This window comes from Elephantulus edwardii, unplaced genomic scaffold (assembly GCF_000299155.1).
Source record: "Elephantulus edwardii isolate Elephantulus edwardi_28Jun2011 unplaced genomic scaffold, EleEdw1.0 scaffold00027, whole genome shotgun sequence".
Classification (NCBI taxonomy): Eukaryota; Metazoa; Chordata; class Mammalia; order Macroscelidea; family Macroscelididae; genus Elephantulus; species Elephantulus edwardii.
The window spans coordinates 3130203-3156074 of NW_006399777.1; the positions used below are offsets into that span (position 1 = coordinate 3130203).

Below are 25872 nucleotides of genomic sequence, written 5' to 3' on the forward strand. Positions count from 1 at the left end.
ATAGTTCTACCTAGGTTGGCCTTTCTGTTAATCTGCATGTGTTCTCTTGTGCATAGGGTTTTCAGAGGCAGAATTAGAAACTTTAAAAAATTGTCTTTAATCCCTAAATATGTGTCCTTCAAGGACACAGGAAGAGGCAGCAAAGCTTCGTCGTCCCTGAGAGAATGGCATTCTTGTTCTCGGTCCTAGTTGTGATATTATTAGTGAGCTCATTGGTATGAGTGACACAAGGTTGACAAGCCACCCTTGGCATTGAGCTTCAGAGGCAAAGTGGTTACATCATTGTGATCTGCGGGCAGATGTGACTTTGGGTCGAATTCGTGCCTGTCTTATGAGTACATCATCCTTCATTCACTTAATTCTTCATCTTTGAAGTCCTGAGAGGCAATTCTTGGTTCACTCAGGCCCTCCCAGGTCTGCGCAGCCCTCCCAGGTCTGCTGGCCCCTCCCCTCCATGTCTGCTGGCCCCTCCTCTCCCAGGTCTGCTGGCCCCCCCCCATGTCTGCTGGCCCCTCCCCTCCCAGGTCTGCTGGCTCCTCCCCTCCAGGTCTGCTGGCCCCTCCCCTCCCAGGTTGCTGGCTCCTCCCCTCCAGGTCTGCTGGCCCCTCCCCTCCCAGGTTGCTGGCTCCTCCCCTCCAGGTCTGCTGGCTCCTCCCCTCCCAGATATTCTTAGCTCTCCCAGGTCTGCTCTGAACTTGATGTTACCTGAAGCCACACCTGCCACCTGGGCATTCACAGTGTCACCGAGCCCTCACATGGCTCTAGGAGATGACCTCTGGCTTTTCAGTGAGGTATTGAGGGGCAGGTGTGCTCCATCGTTTCCATTAAACATTTGACACACTGACAATAACAGTCTTTATGTTATTTGAGATTGCATAGATAGTTACCTGTTGTGTGTAAAATAAGCATTGTTGCTGAGTACTATCAAGTCAGAGCCAACTCATAGCTGACCATCCAGCAGCTTTTCTGAGCCAGTAAGTCACAAAGGAGGAGATTGTCCATCTTTCTCATGCAGAACAGCTGGTGGATTCGAACCATGTACCTTTGGGTTGGCAGTGCAATTCCTTATCACTAAGCTGCCAGGGTCTGTATAAGATTGTTGTTGTTGTTGTTGTTGTTGTTATGTGCCATCGAGTTTCCCTGTGACTCATAGCAACCCTATGTCTAATAGCTCTAAACCTTGTCCTATCCTGAGCCAGTCTGACTCCAACATACCTGCCCCCATTACCTGAGTCACTGTAATCTTAATGATCTTCCTCTCCTGCACTGTTCCTCCACCCTTCCCACTCTGAAGTCTTTCTCCAAGGACTGGTCCCTCCTGGCTACATGCCAAAGTATGTGAGATGGAGCTTCACAATCCTTGTTTCCAAGGAGCATGTCGTTTCACTCTCTCCAGGACAGACCTGTCTGTTCTCTTAGCAGTCCATCGTATGTTCAGTACTCTCCTACACTCAAAGGCATTGATTTTCTTCTGTCATCCTTAGTCATTGCTGGAAGACACTTCTCGGACATTGTAACTTTACTCCAAACAGCAGCACATCTGTGTGTTAAGTTTTGCCAGGGTGTATGATGTCTTGGGATGTTAAAGGAAAGGTTGGTGGTTCAAATCACCCAGTCACCGTGAGGAATAAAGATAAGCCGTCTCCTCCCTTAAAGATTTACTGGCTCAGAACCCGATGGAGAGCTGTCCAAAGTCACAATTGACCAGACATCAGAGGTTTTGTTTGGGGCTCGGTTAACCTTTCTCAGGCGTGCTGACCTCTCAGACCTGCACGTCTCTGTGTGAAGGATGGAGACAGGTGAGAGAAGGTGATGGGAAGAGGCGCTTTCCTCTCTGAGATTCCAAGCAAGATAAAGGAGGAGAATGGGAACTGAAAGGTATTACTAAAGCTTCTTTCACCCAAGGACTTAAAGTAATTGATAAATTGCTTATGTAATTCTATCAGAGTTTTTGATACTGGAGTAAAATTAAATTTGGTGAATTGTCCAAAATCAGGCATATGATCCTTAAATAATAAATAAATTGTATAAAATTAAATGAATAAGTAAATAAATTGTCCAAAGTCAGGCATATGATCCTTAAATAAAACCTCAGACTTATTCCCAAAATAATGATACCTGGTTTGAAATACAAGGGTGGTCTAGTGGGTAGGGAGTTGTGCTGGCAGTCCAAAGGCTAATGGTTCAAATCCACCAGCTGCTTCACCGGAGATAGATGGACAGTCCACTTCAAGTGATTTACTGCATCTAAAAACCCACTGAGTGTCAGCTGTGAGTCGATTCCAGCTTGATGGCACATAACAACAACATTTAAAATAAAAGTTACAAAACGACTTTCACAATCTAGTAGCTTCTAGAAGTCTGAGCTCTGGTAGCCTAGTGGTAAGAAACTGCTCTTCAATCCCAAAGGCATATGGTTCGAATCCACCAGTTACTCCACAGGAGAAAGATGGACAAACTCCTTTCACGCAATTTACTGCCTCTGAAAACCCCCTGGAGAGTCAGCTACAGATCAGTTCTGATTCAATGTCTACAACAACATCGAAATTTAGTAATAAGCAGTATATGAATACAGGCATACTCTTTTTCATACTGTGTCTATTAGCAGAGAAGTTCGCCCCACACTACCTTGGGAGGAGTTCTTTTCAAAACAGAATTCTCATGGAAGGCGTTCTGGTTTCCATCCAGCTTAATGAGATGTAAATTTTAGTGTTTATTCTTCCTTTGGTGGTTACTTCCTGAATTTCACCTGGGTGAGCCCTGAATTAAAACCTTATATTAGACTTGATGGAATTTGTGAAATGGGTTTCTAGGCTACGCTGAATAGATTTTCCTGGATATGGTCCAGAAATCCAGGAGGTATTAATAACTGGACGCTAATAGAAAATCCACTCACAGCAACTCTGTACAAGCCTCTTGCACGGCCCTTCACCATCTGTGGGACCACGTGGGGGCTGCTCAGGCTGGCAGCTGGGGGCCTGGCATCTGGGAGCTGGCATCCGGGGGCCTGACATCCGGAGGCTGGCTGGCTGAGCATGGAATTTCTACCTGTCATTTAAAAGACATTGTGCAACGTTACACATTTGCACCACTGCAAATAATACTTATAAAACCAGCCACTCTCCTTGACCTTGCACTTGCTGGCATTTTAAACTCATGCTGTTTGCCGTCAGTGAGTTCTGCTGGCTTGTTGTCGAGGTTGAACTGACCCATAGCTGACCCTCGAAAGGGTTTTCAGAGGCAGTTGATCACATGGGAGGAGATTGCACATCCCCCCAGCTGGTGGATTCAAACCGCGTGCCTTTGGGATTGGAACGCAGTTTTCTGCACTGCCAGTGTGATTGTACTCAGCTGCTCTGTTGGAGAAGGACAGACCATCTTCTCACATGTGATTGATGGCCTCTGAAAACACACTGGAAGGTCATCTGTGCCTCAGTTCTGACTCAGTGGCACACAACAACATTGGCATCAAATTGGAAGCCACTCATAGCTGGTCCTCTAATGGACTGTATTAAAGCTGTACATCGCCTGAGAGATGACCATGTTCGCTTAGACCTGCTCGTGGATTTGAACCACCAGAGAGAGACTCCCTTCGGGTTGGCAATGCAGCTCCCTGACAAGTCTGCCTCACAGCTACCCACTAACAGAGCTGAACGCTGCACTCCCCGTGCCACCCTCTGGCATCGGGCACGTTCAAGCCCATTGCTGCAGCCACGGCGTCAGTCCGTCTCCTCGGTGTCTTCCTCTCCTCACTGACCCTCTGCTCATGTAACGTCCACGGAGAAAACCGTAACACAAAGCCGTTTCCCACTCATCTCGTGGTGCTCCTCACCACACTTCTGCTTTTGTATAGTCGGCGTTGCTTATTCTGGTAGTTTTCTCACATGAAAATGGCAATTATTTTTTTTATAATGATGAATTGTTAAGTGGAGCCAAGTAAATTCTTGGCCGTTGGTTTCCCACTTTGTAAAAGTACTATTTTTAAATGCAATTTGGGGTTAGAGAAGAGCACGGAACATCCCGTGGATGGCCAGAGGAATGGAAAAATATGTCTTGGAGAAGGTGCAGCCGGGGTGCTCTTTGGAGGCAAGAGTGATGGGGCTTCGCCTCATGCACTTTGGGCGTGTTGCTGGGAGGGGCTATTCCTTGGAGAGGGACGTGGTGCTGGAAAGGGTCTGAAAAGGAGAGGAAGACCCTCAACCAGGTGGATTACACAGTGACTGCTGCAACGGGCTCTTGTGTGTCAGGAAGTGAGAGGACGGCGCAGGACAGGACAGGGTTCAGATCTTTTGTTCACAGGGTGGGTCTCTATGAGACGTGCTAGACTCGAGGGCACCTACCAAGAACAACAAGCATTGGGGTCTGAGGTAATCTTGCTGTAGAGCTTGGAACCTGTCGAGGGCTAGGATTCTCCCTTCAACGTTCGTGTGCCGGGATCGATTGTGGTGTTGTGGAAAGAGTGAGGACTTTGAAGTCAAACAGAACGCCATGTTCATTAGTCATTGATCACAGTGTCTCTGAAGACTCTGGGGAAGTGGCTTTATCCTGAGGATTTCCGTGTTCGTGCCTGTCACTCTAACCCCACAAATCCCTCCCCGTTTTGGAGAAGGATCAGCCAGAGAGGGAAGAATGGTGAAGCTTCATATAACAAACTTTGGGCTTGTTGCTCGGAGGGACTGTTCCTTGGAAGGGACATCATGCTTGGAAAGGTAGAGGGTCAGTAAAGAGAGGAAGACCCTCAATAGATGGACTGATACAGTGACTGCAACTGTGGACTCAAGTGTGTCAGAGATGATGAGCATGGCACAGGATAGGACGGGGTTCAGGTCTGTTTTTAGGGTCACTGTGAGTCATACTCAACTCTGTTGTTATTGTTGATAGCCTTCGAGTCGAGCCTGACTCATAGTGACCTCTACAACTATCGGCATTTATCAGATTTCATAAGAGTTTCTGGAGCAGGTTGTGTAGGAAGTGGATGCCACTCCTGCTTCCAAACCTGTCATAGAACGTGATTGGTTGAGTCACCTGCGATGTATAGTGACCCTCTCTGTACGGCAGCTCTGAGCCCTGCCCTGTGCCGGTCTCACTAATTCTGACACAGCAACCCCCATCGCCCCAGTCACTGATACTCAACTCTCCAGCACCTAAAAACAGTGACACGTGGGGAGTGTGGGTGCTGAGTGAACTAGAAAGCGCTGAGTGTGTACCTACAATACGGAATTACTGTCATCGTCACTCATGCAGCCAACTCTCGCCCTGCAGCCCAGCCAAAGGGCACAGCAGGAAGCGTCATCCAGTGCACATCCTGTCATCTTGGCCTGCGGATGCCAGTCCAAGTTCTTCGTCTGCAGAGAGATGCTTCAGTGATTTCCCCCAACAGGTTCTCACGTCCAAGGATAATTTACACAGATAGGGCACAAGTGGGTAATTCAGGAGTCCATGCTAGGGGGGAAGCTGCTGCTGGTTTTTTTTTTCTTCTATAATTATATTTTATTAATTTTCATAAACATTTACAGAGATTTTGGGCTTCCACTCATTCATTGTTGCACTATTCTCTCTACCCTCCTCCCAGTTTGTTCTTGTCCAAATGCCACAGTGCTTGTCAAAGCCAGTTCTGATTAATCTCCTTTGTCAGTGTATCCTTTGCCATTCCCTATCACTCCTCCCTGAGAGAGACTTCACCCTGAGTCATAAGGAAAAGGGGACGGCGTATTCTCTTAGCTACTTCCTGCTGAAAAGGGACGCTGTGGGTTTCAGGGTGAAGATCTTCTCTCACTACTCTAAAGGGCCCCTTTGGCAGTAGGAAACACATAGACTATTATGGAGATTGATTTTGGAATTCAGATGCACTCTTATTGATTGTGCTTGGCTGTACATGTACATATCCTTCAAGATGTATCATGGGGGTGTTGCAACCTAGAAGACACAAATTTGACTAACAAGTTATAAGTACATGAGTCCAAAAATTATGGAAAAGTAAAAGAAAAGATTCTTTCATTGTTTTATAAACACTCCCCCTGGTCCCCTCCACCATGCAGCCCTCGCTCTAGTCTCCTGTGATGACAGAAATACCCAGTTACATCTCTCTTTTAGACGGTTCTCTCCCTCCTCTGTTTCAGTGCAGTATACATTATTGAACCCATCTTACTCAGTCTCTCCTCAACCCCAAGGACAGTCCCATTCTACAACAGTGGCATCATGTAATATTTGTCCTTTTGTGACTGGGATATTTCACTCAGCATAATGTTCTCCAGAGTCAACCATTTTGAATAATATTGCATGAGTTCCTTGTTTTTCAATGCAGCATAGTATTCCATTGTGCGAATATACCACAGCTTCTCTAGCCATTCGTTTGTTGATGGGCACTTAGGTTGTTTCCAACTCCTTGCTATTGTGAACAAAGCTGCAATAAACATGGGTGTGCATATATCTGCTTGGATGTCAGCTATGGTCTCTTCAGGGTGAAGCTGCTGCTGTTGTTGCTGTTGTTTGGTGCCATTGAGTCGTAGATGATGCATAGAAACCCTATGAACGAAAGGTCTGAGCATTGTTCAGAGAGTTTCCAGAGGCAAGCCACTACGGAAGTGGACGCCACTCCTGCTTCCAATTTTGTTGTAATCGGGGAGCTCCACCAAACACTCTCCACCATGGGTGACCATTATTGCATTTGACACATCAGTGTCACAGTGTTTAGCATCACGGCAACTACAAGTTACCTCTGTACAGCAATGCACAGAGCAGTGCTATACCACCTAGACGAATGTTTGACAAAAAAAGTTTGAACCCAGCCTGAGGGCCGCAGACTAAAATCACCCACCTTGGACTTGGTAGACATTAATTTCCTAGTACTCATGTATCTTCATTGGAATTAGGAGTGGCATCCACTTCCTAAACAACATGCCTGAGGAAACTCTGTGAACCTTGATAAATGTCGATAGTTGTAGAGGGGCTTCAGGCCTTTTGTTCACAGGGTCACTGTGAGTCGTGCTCAGAGACAATCGACAACAACAACAACCCTAGTTAAAGGTATGTATCTCAACTATAAAATGAGAACAACTAGCAGTTTCTCCCCTCAGAGAAAGTGGTGAAAACATTCAGGGGCGGTAAGCGTGAGTTGTCTTCGCCTGGGTGTGGGTGGGCTGTCTCCCTGCCTCGGCAGCGTCCTCTACCTTTCGGCTGCATGTCTGCGTCCTCCTAGACGGGTTCCCTCCTTCCATAGACCTGCAGAGTGCCTGCTGTGTCTACAGCGGAACCAGAGAGACACACGTCTCCACGTTTGTGTTACCCACTCGGGTGTCTTGGCCACTTGCCCTTCACAGACTATAGTGATAAGTAAGGGTTGGGGGACCAAAGTCTGAGCCCCAAACAGTCCTGCCTTTTTTTGGATGCCATGATACCAGCAATGCACCATCATTTCATATCTCCCCCAGTGCCTGTGACCCACGGCCCCTGCACTCTGCCATACTCGAGGCTCACAGCTCGAACAGCCCCGTTTTCTTACGATAAATTTGCTCATCTTTCTTCTTTTCCTGATACACTTCCAGGGTCCAAAAGTATTCTTTCTTCATCTTCAGCACTTACATTCTCCTCACAGGGAAGGCTCTCAGTAAACACTTGAATTCTGATATGACTGAGAGGCAGGTGAACTCCTGCAGCCTGAGGGCAAAGGAAGATGTGTGTTTTGTAAGACCAGCATATATGTTACAGCCGAAAGGTGTACAATTAGGACTTAGTGTTTCTCTGAGTTTCATCACACCAGGCTTTTCAAGTAAAAGCCAAAATTAGTACCGAGTGCCCCACACCTCGCCAGTGACCACGCGAAAGAAAAGCAGACTAATTTCAGAGCAGTGAAAAACGGCCTCCCAGGCCTTGTGGACGAGTACAGGGTCGATGACGCCTGCCACGCGCCAGGGTCTTCCCTGCCCGCCCTTCACATCCAGCGTGCCCTTCCGTCCTCACAGCACAAGGCCCCGTGTCTGGGATTAGCCTCTGGCTCAGCAGAGATAATATCTGATCCTAGACGGCAGAACACCAGGCCGAGGCCTTTCCCACCTTCGGTCTGAGACGGCCTTCAGGTTGTCTGTACGTGTCAGCCTGCGCTTGACGCTGTTGTTTTGTTCTTCTCCTGACTTCCTGTGATTATTCCTGTCCTACTTGTTTGTGTCCTGACTGGGCTCGTGTCATTGCCTGTCTTGGTTCCTTTCTTCCCTTTCCTGTGTATGTGATGGACGGTGGGCCAGTCCTCAGATACTGGACTGTGGCAATCACGATCCTTGCTTGAAGAAGTCCTGCATTTTTGGCTTGACATCAAAGCTGGAGGAGGCTTCTGATGACGGCGCGCACCTTCTCAGTATGTGACGTGACAGGACAAACGACTTCAAGCTCGTGTAATCAGCTTCTCAACTATTCGTGTTCGCTGCCTGCTCAGTATGCCAAGCTATAGAGTAGAATATTTTAGTTCCCAGGAATGACTCAGATCTTGTAGAAGAAGAAATGTAAAAATACTGAATTGGGAAGTGACAACTTCAGCAGGAGGCTGTGGGCTTCCTGAGGTCAAGGCCTCGATCCCAGAAGCCTCTGTTCTCCCTACTGGCTGCCCGCAGGCCCCCCAGGAGTAACAAAGACAAAGCCAAACACTCTTTTGGTCTTCTAACTTCCCAGTGTCGACTGTCATTTTGTAGAACAATGCAAGTTTGATAAAGGCTGTTTGACTTTTGTGAATATGTTAAAAGACGTGCTGACTATCCTCTCACTTAAATAAGCATGATTAATCAAAGTATGATATTCTTCGAGTTGTGCAAATCATATTTCCTATATAATGTCATATATGTCATAATGTCAATTTGCAAGATATGCTATCAAAAAAACCAAGGCAGAATATGAAAGCATGGAGAATGAGAGGTGTTTGCTATAAAATAGCATGGGCCTGTGACAAAAGTAATATTATAAAGCATTTAAACATTTAAATAGAAAAGAAAATTGGATTCGACTCTTATTTTTTTGCTTGATTTTTTTTTTGTCCACTTATTCTTTTTTTTTCCTTTTTCCATTTCCATTCATTCATTGTTAACACATCTTCCTCCCTGTTCCCCTTCCACCCCCAGTTCATTTTATCTTTGGAAAAAAAGTTTTTCCATTGTTATACAGTTCCCCACTCCCCAGACCACTTTACATGCAACTCATAGTCTGGACTTTTGTCATGCCAAGAATACCTAAACCTATGTTCCTTTTATACAGAACTCTACTCTTAAGGCAAGCATCATTGTTATACTTGTTTGAGCCATGAGAGAGGAACCTGGCTACCCAATTTTCCTAGTGATTTTTTTTTCTACTTACTCTTTGGCAGGACTTCAAACCCATTCCTCCCCGCTCAGTCATGCCAGTGAGTGAAACCAGGTCGGACTCAAATTTGTGAACCAGAATAATAACCGAAATAGCCAAAATACGGGGAGAAGCCCTGCTTCATTCTTAATCTCCATCTTGGCAAACAAGGGCCCTGTGCACGTTGCCTGGCAACCAAGTCTCTTGATTGGCAGAGTCAGAAATAACGATTCCCCTCCCAGGGAAGGTCAATGACCACTCTACTTTGAATGTGTGGTGTCCTCCTCGGCCCTGGCCACAGTCCAGTCTCCCACAGCAGGGTCTGGAAAGCATTCAACTCTCACTTCTGGGCGTCCATCCATCATCTGACTCATTCTGGTGATCTTTCTGTTTCACCCAAATTTTAAAGATTTGAGCCCCTTCTGATTTTGTTTCATTGGCCATGGCTAAGCCAGTTCAAGCTGGTTCAAAGCCCCACCGTTTGGTGAGTAAAAGAATTATTAGAGCTAAGCCCCGATTCCCTCTCTTGTCATTCCTAAGCTTTTAAAACCAGCCCATAGAATCAGGAACACGGACTCAAATTTGAGCATTTAAAAATCATTAATGAAATACATTTTAAATTGCATTTTTTGGTTGATATCTTCAGCAGTGAAGGGCATCAAGTGAAATCTGTTCCTTTTTCACACTGTTCTGTGTAAACTGATTTTCAGATGAAAACATGTTGGCTCAAGCGGTTGAAGTATTTAGATGGAAGAGATTCCCATGTCATGTAGTTGTGGGTTTTGTGAATATGACGGAAAATGGGATTGGAAAGCCAGATCAGATGTGTATGCCTAATTATTTGTAGTTGTTTCACACCAAAACCAACTCAGTTTGGTACTACTGCAGCTTTGAGGTTCAAGTTCAGTGTAGTGCTCGCCTAACTATACCTGAAGCATGAAAAAATACAACCTGTTAAACCCATCCCCCGAGGGTGCATGATTGCATTGTTTTCACAGAGGAATCAAACACATTTTGCTTGCATCAGCCAGCTTCTAGGGGGACAGTATCACGCACACGTGCAGGAGGGAGTCAGAGGGCTGTAATCCTATTTCTGGATGTTCTCTTTGCAGATGATTCAGTCCCTCAAGGCGGTGATTGAAAATGCAGATGCTGTCTATGAGAAGATCGTACACTGTCAGAAGGCTGGTAAGTACAAGTTGGGTTTCTTCCCTTTAAAACAAATTTGGTAGCATCCTCGCCATATTCTGCCCTGGCCTCTGAAAGAAGGCTGCCATTCCATCATTTTGGATTGCCTATTAAGCAAATCAGATATAAAATATTTTCTGTCATCTAAGGACAGTACTGATTCTGTGGTTCTCATCCTCGGATAACACATCTTTAAAGCTGGGTGAACATTTTCCGTGGTGAGGCCTGGGGATTGGAAGTGGGTCGTAAGCTCCAGGTGTTTGTAATGTGAAACAGATGGAGGAGCCCGGGACGCGTCCATTCCTCAGTGCGCCCTGGCCTCCCATACCTTGTACCGCTCTCCATGACTGTCTCATACGTAAGCGAAAAGGTAAGGCTTGAGGGGAAGGCTAGTCCAGAGAGAGACTGGCTTCTTCAGAAAGGAGAGTCTGCCCCAGCTATTACCTCTTGACACTTAAACCCTTGGAATTTTCATCTGTTGATAAATTTCTTATCCAAATGCTATACTCAGTCATTGCCGTGGCGTTGGGGCCAACTCATAGCTGACCGTCCAGCCCATTTATAAAGCTGCAAATCACACTGGTGGAGATTGCCCATCATTCTCCCATGCAAGGGCTGGTGGATTTGAACTGCCACAGCGGGGCCATGTTTGGGCCAGCAGCACAATTCCCCTCAGACTCCACCACGGAATTTCCCTAATATAACACTGGATTCTAAAATTAGATTCACATAAACAACCATCTAGCTAATTTTAGTGGTGGTTACACCAAAAAGATCAAATATTCTGTCTCTTAATAAGAAGAGACAAAATAGAATTCTGTCCATTTTCAAAATGTGTTTGAATGTTCAGTGGACAACTTTTATATAAAGAATATTTATAAACCACAAATAAGAATATTTGTTCTTATATCCTAAGGTTTTTGGAGGTGATTACTATTCTTTAAAGAATGGGGCTCGAGCTGTCACATAACCTGGGAAAAAGATTTCTTGTCATAGACAAGGACCCATTTAAAAGATATTGAAGACAAAGACAAATGTGACTTTGTATGTATACTTACTGAAGGAATATTTGCATTAGTCATTAATCAACAAACTCTAACACCATCCTTTTGTTTCCCTCTTCTCAGCAGCAAAATATTATTAGCAAAGTGATCTTCCTACTTCACATCCTTTCTGAGTTTAAACTCCTGTAATCCACAGCTACAAACACATTCCTTCAACAACCTTTACACCACACCCTTCAAACATCATCCCTTGAATCTCTAGTGACCAGTCTGTGCTCCTTACTGTCCATGCAATCGGCCTTCTCATTTTGACAATAATAGACTTATATTGCAGGAGTGGCATCCACTTCCTAGACAACATGCCTCTGGAAACTCTATGAACTTTGATAAATGTCGATAGTTGTAGAGGGGCTTGAGGTCTTTTGTTCATAGGGTCGCTGTGAGTCATGCTCAACTCACAGGCAATCATCAACAACAACCACAACACACTTCTGTTAGTTAATCCATCTGTTCACTCATTTAGTAAAACATTTGAACTTCTAATACGCATAAGGTCCTTGGTAGTATGTGTGTGTATATATATATGTGTGTGTGTGTGTGTGTGTGTGTAAATATACATATATGTAAATATATACACAAAATATAGATAAAATAAATAAGCAAGATTGGGTTTTGTTTATGAGAACTAAACAGGAGTGGAGAGTACCACATCCTTCCAGAGTGTCCGTGTCGTCAAAAGCTCTGACCCTTCTGGTGTGAATCAGGAGTATGAACATTTCCAAGGCGTTGGGAAGCCACTGATTTCTGAGCAGACAATGAGAGGATCTGGACTTTGAGATGACGAGGGAAGCAGCTATGTGCAGAATCTGTGGATGGGCTGTGTGCACTAAAGGTTCTGTTAGGAGGCGGTCGGCAAGAGCTGAGGAAGACACCTAACTTGGCCTCTCTGGGAGCCGTGAGGAAGGATGTGAGGTCCTCACCTTTGAACTGTCCTTCCACCTACCTTGTGAGTTTCTCCTTCATCACATTTCACCCTCCACTTCTCTGCCTGTCTGTATTTCCCTCTAATTTGTCTCACTTGTCTTCTAGAGCTTTCAAAATCACAGTATTTCTTTTAACCGGTGATTCAAAGGGCTATTCTAAGCTCTCCGATCCTTCCATTTGCTTCTTCAGCAACTGTCTGTTTTACTGACATGCTCCGTCTTCTAACCAGGTTAATAATCTCCTGTGACACCACACTGGCCTCTTCAGTTACACTCTGCATTTCCCCCTTGACATCTGTTCTAACATTCAGTACAGAACTGTCACCCAAATATTAACTGACTAAATGTGATTTGACTTTTATTAAGTATTCAGTTCCATTAAGTACATGTATTGCTCTGAGAATTGTGAACTATCAAAATATAAAAGTACATTTGTCGAGGGGGGGAGAAAAAACCCACCCTAACCTGTTTATTAATTCAGCATTTTGATGATTTATTGTGAATTCTTAGCAACGTTATTAGTTTAAGAAATCTGATCGTTTCCAGCATAATGTGCCTCTGTGTTGTTCTGGTGGCTTTTTCTAAGGAATGTAATTGCATTTGTGTTTAAAATGGAGCTGTATTCAAAAGCTGAAAATACCTATCTATTCGAGACTTTTATTAGGAAGAAGTGAAGAGAGCCACATGCGAAAGTTCATGTTGTTCTGGGTGTAACGATCTCTGTGTGTGGTGACCGCTGAACACCTACACAACCCTCTGTTATCTTGAGGTCTTATTTTAGGGCCCCTTGATCTTTTCTTTCTCGTGTTTACAGTTGTCACAGAAGCTTAGTCATATGAAGAATTGCTAATTTGTATCGGGCTCCAAAGACATTAGAAGATCTCGCTTTTGATAAGTGATTGTTATTCTGCTTGCAAAACCATAATCTTGGGACCACAAAGTGAAAAGATATGAGTCCCCAAAGTGCTGCAAACAAGGGTGACTTTAGAATGGTTTTGATCTTTAGAGCACAAATTTTTCTCCTTAGGAGCTGAATCTTCATTTATGCACTGGAAAGAAAATGAAGAGTTGGTCCCTCCACTTGGCATCTGGGTGGGCTCAGGCGGTGAGTGGGTGCAGCAGTGGACTTAAGAGGGAATTAGGAGTGGGAAAGAGGGAGTGCGGTGGGAGGGGAACACCTCACAGTGAGGACCCCTCGCCAGGGCAGCAGGGAACCTGCAGGCCCCTCACTGACTGTAGATGGCCCAGAGGGCAGCTCTTGGGGACCTTTCTTAAGTGCTGGAGAGCAAGGATGTCTGTTCAGAGACTGAAATGTAACTGGCTCAAGTCAGTATTTTCAGTTGCTTCATAACATGGTGAATGTTGGACGATGACTAAAGAAGCCTGAAGTGGCGATGTTGGAGAAGAATATTGACACTGCCTTAGACGGCCAAGAATACACACAAATCTGGAAAAAGTGTGGCCAGGCTGCTCCTGAGAGGCAAGGATGGTGAGCCTTCATCTCACACTGTGAACGTGTGGTCAGGAGGGGCCAGTCCTGGGGGAAGGACATCTGAGAAGAAGACCTTCAATGAGGTGGATTGGCACAGTGGCACAGGGAGTGTGGCACAGGATCTGAGTTTCAGGTGGCTGTGCTTGGCTGGCTATTAAGTCAGGGCCTAAGAAGACATCTCTGGAAGTTAAATGCGGAAGTATTTGAAAGTGGAGTTAAGATGCAATTAGACCCTAGAATGCTAAGGAATGACAATGTTCTGACGGTGGGGAGGATATGAAAAGCGGAGTTTTCACCCTTTTCATTGGCATTTAATACCTAATACTCAAAACGAAAATCATTTAAAAAGACTATTTAATGTAGAATGAATGAATGTTATACAAGTGTTCAGGTCTTTCATTCATAGGGTCGCTATGAGTCGCCTATGACTCAAAGGCACTTAACAACAACAACAGCAACATAGAGAGAGCTCAGTTGACAGAAAGTGATGCTACCAAACCAAAGGTGGGTGATTTTAATCTGCAGCCCTCAGGCCTGGTTTTAATTGTTTTTGGTCAAACATTCTTCCAAGTGGTATAGCCCTGGTCTGTCCACTTGCTACACAGAGGTAACTCATGGTTGCTGTGATGCTGAACACTGTGACACTGATGTGTCAAATGCAATAATAATCACCCATGATGAACAGTGTTTGGTGGAGCTTCCTGATTAAAACAAGCTTAGAAGCAGTAGTGACATCCACTTCCATAATAGCTTGCCTCCGGAAACCCTATGAACCTGGAGAAACGATGAAAGTTATGTAAGTGTTTAGGTCTTCCGTTCATAGGGTCACTATGCGTTACCTATGACTTGATGGCACTTAACAACAACAACATTACCCAACAGAGAAAAATTTGGGGCCACAAGGGTTGAATTTGGCAGCTTCTGGGGAGGGAGTAATAGTAATAATGCTGGTTCCTTGACAGCTCTAGGGGTTCAGCCGTAGGGAATTGTGCTGCTGGCCTGAGGGCCGTTCTTCTCTGGCACTTTGAGCCCACTGGTGGCTCCCAGAGAGAAAGAAGGGGTATCACGCCCCATCTGCTGCGGGGTCAGCAAGGAGTTGAACCCAAATCAACAGCAATGAGAGAGATTGATTTCGTTCCTTAATCTACATGCATCTGTGAGACTGATAAAAATAAAAAGTGCCTTTTTAAAAAAAATTTTATTAGTTTTAATGAACATTTACAGGGATTTTGGGTTTTCATTCCTTCATTGCTGCACCATTCTCTCTACCCTCCTCCCCAGTTTGTTCTTCTTCCCCGCCATCCGAATGTCTGTTTTAATTGTCCAATTGCCACAGTGCTTGTCAAAGTCAGTTCTGATTAATCTCCTTTGTCGGTGTGTCCTTTGCCATTCCCTATCACTCCTCCCTGAGAGAGACTTCACCCTGATTCATAAGGAAAAGGGGACGGCGTATTCTCTTAGCTACTTCCTGCTGAAAAGGGACGCTGTGGGTTTCAGGGTGAAAAAAAGTGCCTTTTAAAAAGGAAAGAAGGAAGGAACCAGAAAGAGCAGCGGTGGATATTCTGGGAGAACACCCACAGAGCCTTGGGGTCAGCGTTTTGTGACCAAAATGGTCCGAACAGCTCCAAAGGCTTCCATCTAGCCTCCTCGTTCGGTGGGCACCCCCAGTACAGAGATGACGCCAGAACAGAGCAGCCCCCCCCCCTGCAGGGGGCCTGGCCCAGGCCCTTTCAGAATGAATGTTACCGAGTTCTAAATGAAAGAGAAAAACCCCACCCTTCCAGCCCCATTTAGGTAGCACCTTGTTTTTTGATGTTCTCAACCTCAGAAAAACCAAATTCTCACCATGGAACAATAGGCAACATCATGATAGATGGAGGAAAGATTGACGCTGTCAATGATTTCATTTTACTTGGCTCCATAATCAACACTCATGGTAACAGCAGTCAAGAAATCCAAACAGAGTGAATCAAATGTATTACAAAAGGGTAAATATTTTACGATCTCACTTATACAAAATGTCCAGAATAGGCCAGTGTGTAATGAGAGAAAGGGGGAAAGGAAGCACTGAGTTGTTAATTGTTTAGGAAGCAGTGAATTTCTGTTTATGGAAATGGACAATTTTATAAAAATTATTGATCAAGGTTGTCTAATATGATTCATATAATCAGTACCACTGAAAAACAATGTACCCTTGAAACACACCGACTTGGCGTATATTGTGTTATATGTATCTTTATAATAATAAAAAAGAAAAAGCATAAAAAAAATAAATCCAAACCTGTTTTGCATTGGGCAAATCTGCTATCAAGGACTCCTTTAAAGTGCTAAAAAGCAAGGATGTCCACTTAAAGGTTAAGGTGCACTGGATCCGGGCATACTGTTTTCACTTGCTTCCTGAGTATCTCAAAGTTGGACAGTGACTAAGGAGGACAGAAGAAGAGGAATGCCTTTGAGTTGTGGTGCTGGAGAAGGGTACGGGGTTTTCCGTGGTCTGCCAAGAGAACGAACAAGTCGGTCTGCGAGGAGGAACAACCTGGAGCTCCCAGGCCGAGCGTGGTCTCACGTCCTTCGGGCTTGCTGTCAGGAGGGGGCCTGCCCTTGGAAAAAGACACCATGCTGGGAAGCATGGAGGACCCAAGGAGAGAGGAAGACCCTCGACAAGCCCAGGTGCCACAGTGGCTTGTAACAGTGGGCTCAGGCACGCCGCGTGTGGCGAGGGTGGAACCGGACAAGGCAGGTTCTGCTCTGGTGTCCAGAGAGTCACTTTGAGTCATTGCCAACCCCACAGCACCTAACAACAACAACAACAACAACAACAAGGCATTCTCATGCACGGCCAGAGCTGCGTCCCTCAAAAGTGAAGTCAGAGTTGAAGTGACTTTCCAAATCGTGAAGGTTTTAGTTACTCTTCCTTTCAATGAACTTAATTGGAAACGTGTCTCCCATCTTGCCCCTCTCTTGAGCTGTCCACTCTCATGCTTCTGTTGAGGGATTCCTGCAGAACCCCTCGCTTGTGAGGGGCGCTGGCCCCACACATTTGCTGGTCCCCTCATGTCCCAACCTGGTGTTTACGTGTCCAGCCCGTCTCCTGTCTTCCGCTCACTCCCGCTCTGATCTGTGCCTCTTCTCCGCACTCTGTTTGAACACTGCTGTCTTGGTTTGGTGATTTTCTTTCTCTCCTGCTGCTTTAGTCAGCTGAGCACTTGGAGTTTTCCTAGTCCAATCCTGATGGAACTGTCTGCCCTAAAAGAAGATGAGGGGGCCCTGGTGACCAAGGAGGTGTGCTCCCAGCACACTCCTGGGGTTCAGATCCACCAGCGTAGGAGACAGCTGGGCAGTCTCTTCCTGTACTGTTTACAATCTTGGAAAATCTGCTGGAGATTCAGCTGAGTCTGTTCTTTTTTTTTTTTCTCCATATCTTTTTTTAAAAATTATTTTATTAATCTTAATGAAAGTTTATGGAGACTCAGGATTTCCAATCATTTCCATTGTTGTACTTTTCTCCCTGCCCACCCCTTGCCCCTAATTCCCAATTCTCTTTGAAAAGTAAAATTCTTTCATTATTATGCAATCCCTCCCCCCAAGTCCACTCCACTGTGCAGCCTTCACTCTGGACTCCTGTCATGACAATAATACCTAATCATATATGCCTTTTAAACACTTCTCTCCCTCATCTGTTTTAATGCAGTGTACATCATTCTTCCCCTCCTTCTCTGTCTTCCCTCAACCCCGATGTTAGTCCAGTTTTATGACAATGGCCTTATGCAATATTTGTCCTTTTGTGACTGAGATATTTCACTCAGCATAACATCCTCTAGAGTCATCCATTTTGCTAATATTTCATGAGTTCCTTGTTTTTCAATTTTTCAATGCCGCATAATATTCCATTGTGTGAATATACCAGCGCTTCTCTATCCATTTGTTGATGGACACTTGGGTTGTTTCCAGCTCTTTGCTACTGTGAACAAAGCTGCAATAAACATGAGTGTGCATATATATCTACTTGAATGGTGGTTATGGTTTCTTTAGGGTATATTCGCAGTAGTGGAATTGCTGGGTCAAATGGTATCTCTCTTTGCAACTTTTTGGGAAAGTGCCGTAGTGGTTGCACCTGACTTGATGGACTATAAGAGAGAGAAAGCCCACCCCACTCCCACCCAGGAGACTGAGCTGGACCCCAGGCCCCCCCTACCTGACCTGGCTTCATGCTCAGAGACTTTATGGTTTGCAAAGCCCCTGGGGTTCACTTAGTGTATTCTTAGGGCCCGGGACCCCCAATAAAGCAGTGGCCGTCGCTCGCTCACTATACTCTTGCCCAGTGAGTTAAAGGGCGGTCGATCGTGTTTGTGATTTGTTCCGAAAGCACGTCCCGTGTCTGCTGTTGAAAACTCTTGCAGGAGAGGCTTACACCTCACATCCTCCGCCTTTGTTTCATGCCGAATGTTTCTTGGCTCCAGGACTTCACAGAGGTAAAAGGAACCTGGAGCCCCTTGGCCTGTGGCCCTGTAGTGTGGCTTGCTGTGTGGCCTTAGCCATTTGACTCCCTTGCTTCTCTTTGCTCCTTCTAGAAGATTCTCTGGGGCCCTGGGAATTTTCAGAGGCGGTAACAAACGTCAGTTGCATGAGTAGCAAAGCTGAAATGGATCGAAGCGGCGTGACTTGGAAACGTCAGGAGGCTGAGGAGGTGATAGGGTGCAGCACACTGAGGGTCATCGGCGTGGGTCTCGAGGTGGGGTCAATGCCTGGTGCGGGCTGTGGGAATGAGCCTGGAGGGTGGTCATGGGGACTGGCCCTCGGCATCTTCCTCTCAGGAAATACTGAGTGTTGACCCCAGAGCTCTCTCGGGCACGCACCAGTGAATTAGCTAGTGAGTTACTGAGTGAGTTAGTGAGGCCTTGGGAAGGAAGACCTGACGGCCCTCAGGGCCTCTTCCCCTCCTTTAATCCCCCATGGCTGACACGGAGGGTGAGCGGTGCTCGTCCAGCCAGGGCGGCTCTGGGGAGAAGTTGAAGAGGTGAGACAGCTGTCCCTGGGAGCTCTGTCTCCCCACAGGGCTCTCGTCTCCTGTACCCCGCCTGCTGTGGCCTGTGCTTCCAGTAGTGCTGTGGAAACTCCCCACGCCACCGAGGAAGAGGACGGAGCTGAGGGAGCCGCTTGGCCCTCTTATGCTATCAGCCCTGTGACCAGGCCCCAGTGCAGCCTTCTTCTCTGCCCCTCCCTCCTGCCCACAGGCTCAGTGTCTGCAAGTGCCACTTCCGAATGGCAAGGTCATCTTAGCAGAATCTGCTCAAGAGTGATCGAGAAAGAACTCCCATTAAACCAGGCTGCTTTCAAGCTGATGCTCCTGTGAAAAGCCCGGGTTTATGTTATTGCTTCTCCTCTACATGTCTAGGGAGCACTTTATGGCCTAGAGGGTAAGGTGTTGTGCTTGCCAACCCAGAGGCAGGTGTTTCAAATCCTCCAACAGCTTTGAGGGAGAAAGATGAACAGTCTCCTCCCGGGTGATTTACAGCCTCAAAAACCCACTGGAGGGTCCACTAGGAGCTGGTTCTGACCCAGCAGCACACAGCCACAACAGCACACAGGCCTGGGAAAGCTGCCTGGGGAAGTTGGGAAGAGCTCCAATCGCTGTGAAGTCCATAAACAGCATTAGTCACTTTCTCAGGCAAACACCAGAAGGATCGAGAGGTTGGGTTTATACCTCTACAGAACATGGTAGGTGTCCTCAGGTATAGAATAAAGAAAATGGCCTCAATTATGGCCTAAAGCAAGATTTTTCTAGCTCTCAAATTCTGCAGTCCACATCCTACCATACTCTGTCATATATTGTCTCGAAGGACTTGCAGTGGGTTTAAAGTGCATTTGTGTTGTTATTGTTGTTGTTGTTGTTAGGTGCAGTCAAGTATAACTCCTAGCCACTCTGAACAATGTATGTGAACTCTGTCCTGTGTTAACCTCACCATCTCTGGCACCCTCAGCCCATTGCTGCAGTCACTGTGTCAATCCACCTTGGGAGGGGGTGTCTTCGTTTTCTTCACTGTCCCCCCACCTTTCCAAGCATGATGTCCTTCTCCGAGGAATAGCCTCTCCTAGCAACATGCCCAGGGCTTGCGAGACGAAGCTTCGCCGTCCTTGGCTCCAAGGTGCACTCCAGCTTCACCTTCTCCCGAATCAAGTGCATCTTAGTCCTTAAATGGACAGCGTTGCTTCTCGGTCGTTTGGAGAAGCCCCTCCCTGCAGACTTCCCTGGCACAGTTTGCCTCCTGATCACCTCACTGCTTGTCATGAGACTAAACTTTCTTTGGAGCCACTCTAATTAACCTGTGGTTTGTTTTTTTTTTTAATTATAAGCCAGGGTCAGGTCAATAATACATCATTCTAAAGGAAATATATGAAAAAAAAATGGTTACCCATGGTGGACAGTGTTTGGTGCAGCTCCCCGATTAAAACAAGCTTGGAAGCAGGAGTGGCATCCACTTCCGAAATAGCTTGCCTCCGGAAACTCTATGAACATGGAGAAACAATGAAAGTTATACAAGTGTTCAGGTCTTTCATTCATAAGGTCGTTATAACTCCACGGCCCGTAACAACAACAACAAAGGGAATATATAGCCATTCATTTGTGGAATATCAAGATAGGATGCTATTCTAGGAGATACAAAAAACCAATAAGGAAAGGTCGGTCCTACCATTGGAAGGTATAAAACACAGTCAGGTGAGCAGAATAGGTAACAAGGGAGGATGCAATTGAAGAACGTGTCTGTAAGTGCTTTGTTGTTCTAGGGAGGTGGCCCGAGCTGGGACCGTGCAGGAAGTCAGGACTGAGTGCATGAACTGCTTGCCCTGCCCAGGACCTTTCCTCAGATCATCCCACCAACAGTGATCACATGACTGTGTGCCCAGAGTGACTGTATGCGGATGACACAACCCTGCTTGCTGAAACTGAGGAGGATCTGAAGCGCCTGCTGCAGAGTGTCAAGGACTGCAGCCTACAATATGGATTGAAGCTCAACATCAAGAAGACAAAGATTCTCACCACTGGGCCAATTGGCAGCATCAGTATGGATGGTGAAGAGACTGAGATTGTTCACAGTTTTAGTTTGCTTGGCTCCATAGTCAACACTCTTGGCACCAGCAGCCAGGAAATCAAGAGATGAATTGCATTAGGAAAGTCAGTTGTCAGGGACCTCTCCAGAGTACTGAAGAGCAACAGCATCAGGCTGGAGACTAAGGTGCGCCTGATCAGGGCTATAGTCTTTGCAATTGTGTGCTATGCATCAGACAGCTGGACAATGACTAGGGATGATAGAGAATTGGTGCCTTTGTGCTGTGGTGCTGGAGAAGAGTGTTGAATATACCATGGACTGCTAGGAGAACAAACAGGCTTGTCCTGGAGAGGGTGAAGCCAGGCTGCTCCTTGGAGGCAAGGATTCTGAAGCTTCATCTGACATGCTTTGGGCATGTTACAAGGAGGGACAGGTCCTTGGAGAGGGACATCATATTTGGGAGAGTGGAGGGACAGTGCAGGAGGGGAAGACCCTCGATGAGATGAATCGAGTCTGTGATTGGGGTGGTGGGAGTGTGTCAGAGACGGTGAGGTTGTCACAGGATAGAGCAGGGTTTAGGGCTCTTGTACATAGGGTCACTATGAGTCACAAGTGACTCAATGGTGCATAACAACAACAACAACAACAACAAGACTAAGTGGGGAGCTGTGGTGGCCTGGTGGGAAGAAGCTGAGCTGCAAATCCCAAAGGCACACGGTTCAAATCCACCAGATGATCTGTGGGAGAAGGATGGGCAGTCTCTTCCTGTGCGAGTTGCTGCCTCTGACAGCCCGCTGGAGGGTCAGCTGTGGGTCAGTCCTGACTCGATGGCACACAACGACTATGGAGGATGAAGTGTGGTGCAGCGTCATCGCACAGCTTAGCCCAGATGGCGGAGGCAGAATCCCATTCACAAAGTGTCCCTCTGTGGATTTGGCACTGAGAGGCTCTTCACATCCATCTGGGTCTCACTGGTTTATTTAAGATGCTTGGTTTATCTCTTCCCTCTCACAGAGAGCAGGATTTAACAGCTCCTAAATCCTGTCTTAGAATAATTTGGCGTTTGTTAATGCCAAGACTGTGTGGGAGGAAGGCCAAGAAAGAGAGGCTATATAAAAAGGACTTGAGCGTTTCCATGTTTCTGTGGCCGCTGTGGGGCAAATGCCCCCTGAAGGCCGCACATCCAGACTTGAGATCCCCGAGGTTTGGGGCAGAACACAGAATTTGCAAAGGTGTGCATTCTGACGGGCACCCTTGTTCTTAAGGTAGTGAAATACCAGGGTGGAAAACACTTGTTTGGGGCTCCTTTTAGCGTGCTGCCAAGACGAGCTCTTTTTTTTTTTTTTTCAAGACAAGCTCTTGACTGAGATTCCCAGATAAATACAAAGTCCAACCTCACTGTCGTCCAGCACGTTCTGAGTCACAGGAGCCAACAGAACTTAACACGGTTTCCAACGCTCTGAATCCTGGAAGCAGCCGGTCTCGTCTCTTCCCCACGGAGTGGTGGGTGTGGGCGAAATGCTGCTGTTCTGTTAACACTAAACCCTGAACTCCTGCACCCCCAGAGCTCCTTGAGGTCCCAAATGTTGCTGATGTTCTTGTTACGTACCATCAAGTTGGTTTCAATGCCTGGGGACTTCACCTCTCTGAACAATGGGTCTAACTCTTGCGCTCTCCTGCTCTGTCCTCACTGTCTCTGATGCATCCACGTGACAGGTCACGGTCACTGTGGCTGTCCAGCACGTTGAGATCTTCCTCTTTTTCTCTGACCTTTCCCCTCCTGACAGCATGCCCCCAAATGTGAGAGGTCTCCCCATCCTTGCCTCGAAGGAGCACCCTGGTTGCAATTTCCTCTAAGACAGACGTGTGTGTCCTTCGGACGGTCCATTCAGTACTGTCTCCAACACCACGACCAAAGGCGTGATCGACCCGTGTTGTTGGGAGTCTTCTGGAAGCCCTGGGAGGGTAGTGGTCCGATGCTTGCTGCTAATGAAAAGGTCATTGGTCAGCACCCACCAGCCGCTTGAAAGAAAGATGGTGGGAGTCAGTATGGTGTCGCAAAGATCACAGCTTTGGGAAGTCTGTGCTCTGTGCTGCTCTGCCCTGCTCCATGGCAGTGGGTTAAGTAGGAATTTCCTAGGTAATATCCTTCTCCACCTAGTTCTAAAGGAAATTGTGGGATATACCTCTCTCTTATCACTATTGGAAAGATTCTGTGCATTTCCTTTGGATTCTGTTTTCAGCACGCATACACCCACACCCACACACACCCACGCTCAAACACCTTCGCACTAATTTTGCTGTGATAGAGAAACTTTGTAAGATCACAGAATACATTTCTCAGTTAAAAAAAAAACACATTAAGAAGAGTAAAATATTTAAGATTGCTATGTTTGTTGGATGAGCTTTTTAAAAATCTTATTTTTACTGCTGAAATTTTTGAACCAGGTGGTAAATGCTGTAGTTTAGATGCGTATCATTTAGATTGGTAGAAAATCTTCAAGCAGAATGTTTGGAAGGTCATCTGCTTGATGGTTGGCAAGAATAAATAGCGTTTGTTTCTATCGCAAAAGGCAGAGGCTGGATTTCTGACTGGGTTCCCTGTCCTTTCAAAGCAAAAGCCTCTTTTCCATCTGTTATTGTATGTATTGTAGGTGGCCTAGTCAGTAAGGAGTTGTGCTCTCAACCCAAAGGCAGGTGGTTCGAATCTACCAGCTCCTCCATGGGCAAAAGGGGCAAACCCCTCCTATGTGATTTACAGCCGCTGAATACCTGCTGGACGGTCAGGTGTGGGTTCTGACTTGACAGCACGTCACAAAAACATCACTACACATTTGTGAGGCTGCTGGGATTCCATCTAAATTTATTATTTGTGCTGGAAAGCAGAAACTCGTGAGAGAAGTAAAAATTTCTTTTTCTTACATTCTAAAGCACAGACCATGGTCTTTGCAATCACTTGTTATGCAATGACTAAGGAGGACAGAAGGAGAATTGATGCCTTTGAGCTGTGGTGCTGGAGAAGAGTATTGAGAGTACCATGGACTGCTAGGAAAACAGATTCATCCTGGAAAGGGTCAAACCAGGCTGCTCCTTGGAGGCAAGGATTCTAAGACTCCCTCTAACATACTTTGGACATGTTGCAAGGAGGGACAGGTCCTTGGAGAGGGATATCATGCTTGGGAGGGTGGAGGGACAGCGCAGGAGGGGAAGGCCCTCTATGAGGTGGATTGATTCAGTGACTGGGGTAATCGGGATGGGTATGTCCGAGACGGTGCAATTGGCACAGGACAGAGCAGGATTTAGGGCTGTTGTACATAGGGTCGTTATGAGTCGCAGGTGACTCAACGGCACATAACAACAACAACAACACATTCTAAAGCAGTTACTGCGTGTGGTAGTCGGGTTCTATCGAATCAGAACTGACCCATAGCTGACTCTCCAGCCGGTTTTCAGAGGTGTTAACTCATAGGGGAGGAGAATGCCCATCTTTCTTCCACAGAACAGCTCCGGGATTCAAACTGTAGACCTTTGTATTGTTAGCATCCACTTCCTAAACAAGCCTCTAGAACATCTATGAACTTTGATAAATGTCGATATATCCAGATTTCATATCCGGTCGCTTCACATGAGGCACTAACGTCTTGGACACAGGAAATGACCGAGAGCCCCAGCCTTCCCCGTCAGGTCACTTTCCGATAGAACTGCTTACATTTGTATAATTGGCACTAGGGCAATCTGTCGTGCCACAGGAGGTATTTATTCTCATTTTCTACCTGTGAAAACACAGGAGGAGGTTCCTCGGTTCTTCAGAAATGTAACCTTGTGTGACTCGCTTCTACTTCATGTCGTTAGCGTGAATCATCTGAGTTGATTATCAGATATTTGTCATTTACTCTGTGAGATTTCACATTGTAGCATATAATCTTTACATGCCTACCAAATGTCCAGTGTGTAGTGGGACAAAAATTTCTAATTGGATACCGGACATACTGAATTTTTTTGCCATTACATAGAAATTATATTGTCATCATTAATTTTGTTACAGTATTTGCTATACTCAGACATCTTCAAATAACTATAATATTCAAGGACGAAAGGATAAAAATTGTTTTGTTTTTGTTTTTTTGATGGCAGACATTGTCAGTGTGTCACTGTCTGCTGCCCCTGATCCTAAAAATTGAAAGTCACAAAGGCTTCTCTATGTCAAAGCTGCAGGTTTTAATGAGACTTTTCACAGGACTCAACACAGCATCTATCAAATTACCTGCATATGGTATGGATCAATAAATGTTATTGGCTGAACAACTGTGTTAATACTACAAGCACCAATAATTACTTTTATTATTCAAAAAGAGGTGGCCTTTTGTATCTTAATGGCATGCATATTGACTACAAATTACAGAAACAAAGAAGTGTTTTGAAACTCTACATTTGAAAAGCCTGTAGTTCACTTTTACCTCTTGGAGTAAATATTCCTGACTGGATTTCATATGGCATCTCAGTAAAACAGAAAATCATGGGCGATCGCAGATAACCAAAATAATTTGCAAATAATTGTTTACATATGTGGGAACACTTTAAACAACTATGGCCCCTTTCTCTCTTATCTTCTTTCTTTTTACTCCTTTAGAGTAGAGAGAGTTGGTGGACACAATTCTTAGAACTTTTTTAAAATAAACTTCTATGGATTGAGGCTCAATGTCAAGAAGACAAAGATTCTCACCACTGGGCCAATTGGAAGCATCAGGATGGATGGTAAAGAGATTGAGATTGTTCACAGCTTTAGTTTGCTTGGCTCCACAGTCAACACTCTTGGCACCAGCAGCCAGGAAATT

The 25872-nt window shown here is 45.8% G+C and overlaps 1 protein-coding gene across 1 annotated transcript in view; it reads left to right on the top strand.

Moving 5' to 3' along the window:
* The window catches only part of PLCL2 (phospholipase C-like 2), a 217291-nt gene that overhangs the window by 167972 nt on the left and 23447 nt on the right, over window positions 1–25872 (top strand). Inside the window, exon 4 of the mRNA XM_006883337.1 lies at window positions 10434–10509. Coding sequence (XP_006883399.1) covers window positions 10434–10509 — 76 coding nt within the window. The remainder of the gene's footprint in view (window positions 1–10433; window positions 10510–25872) is intronic.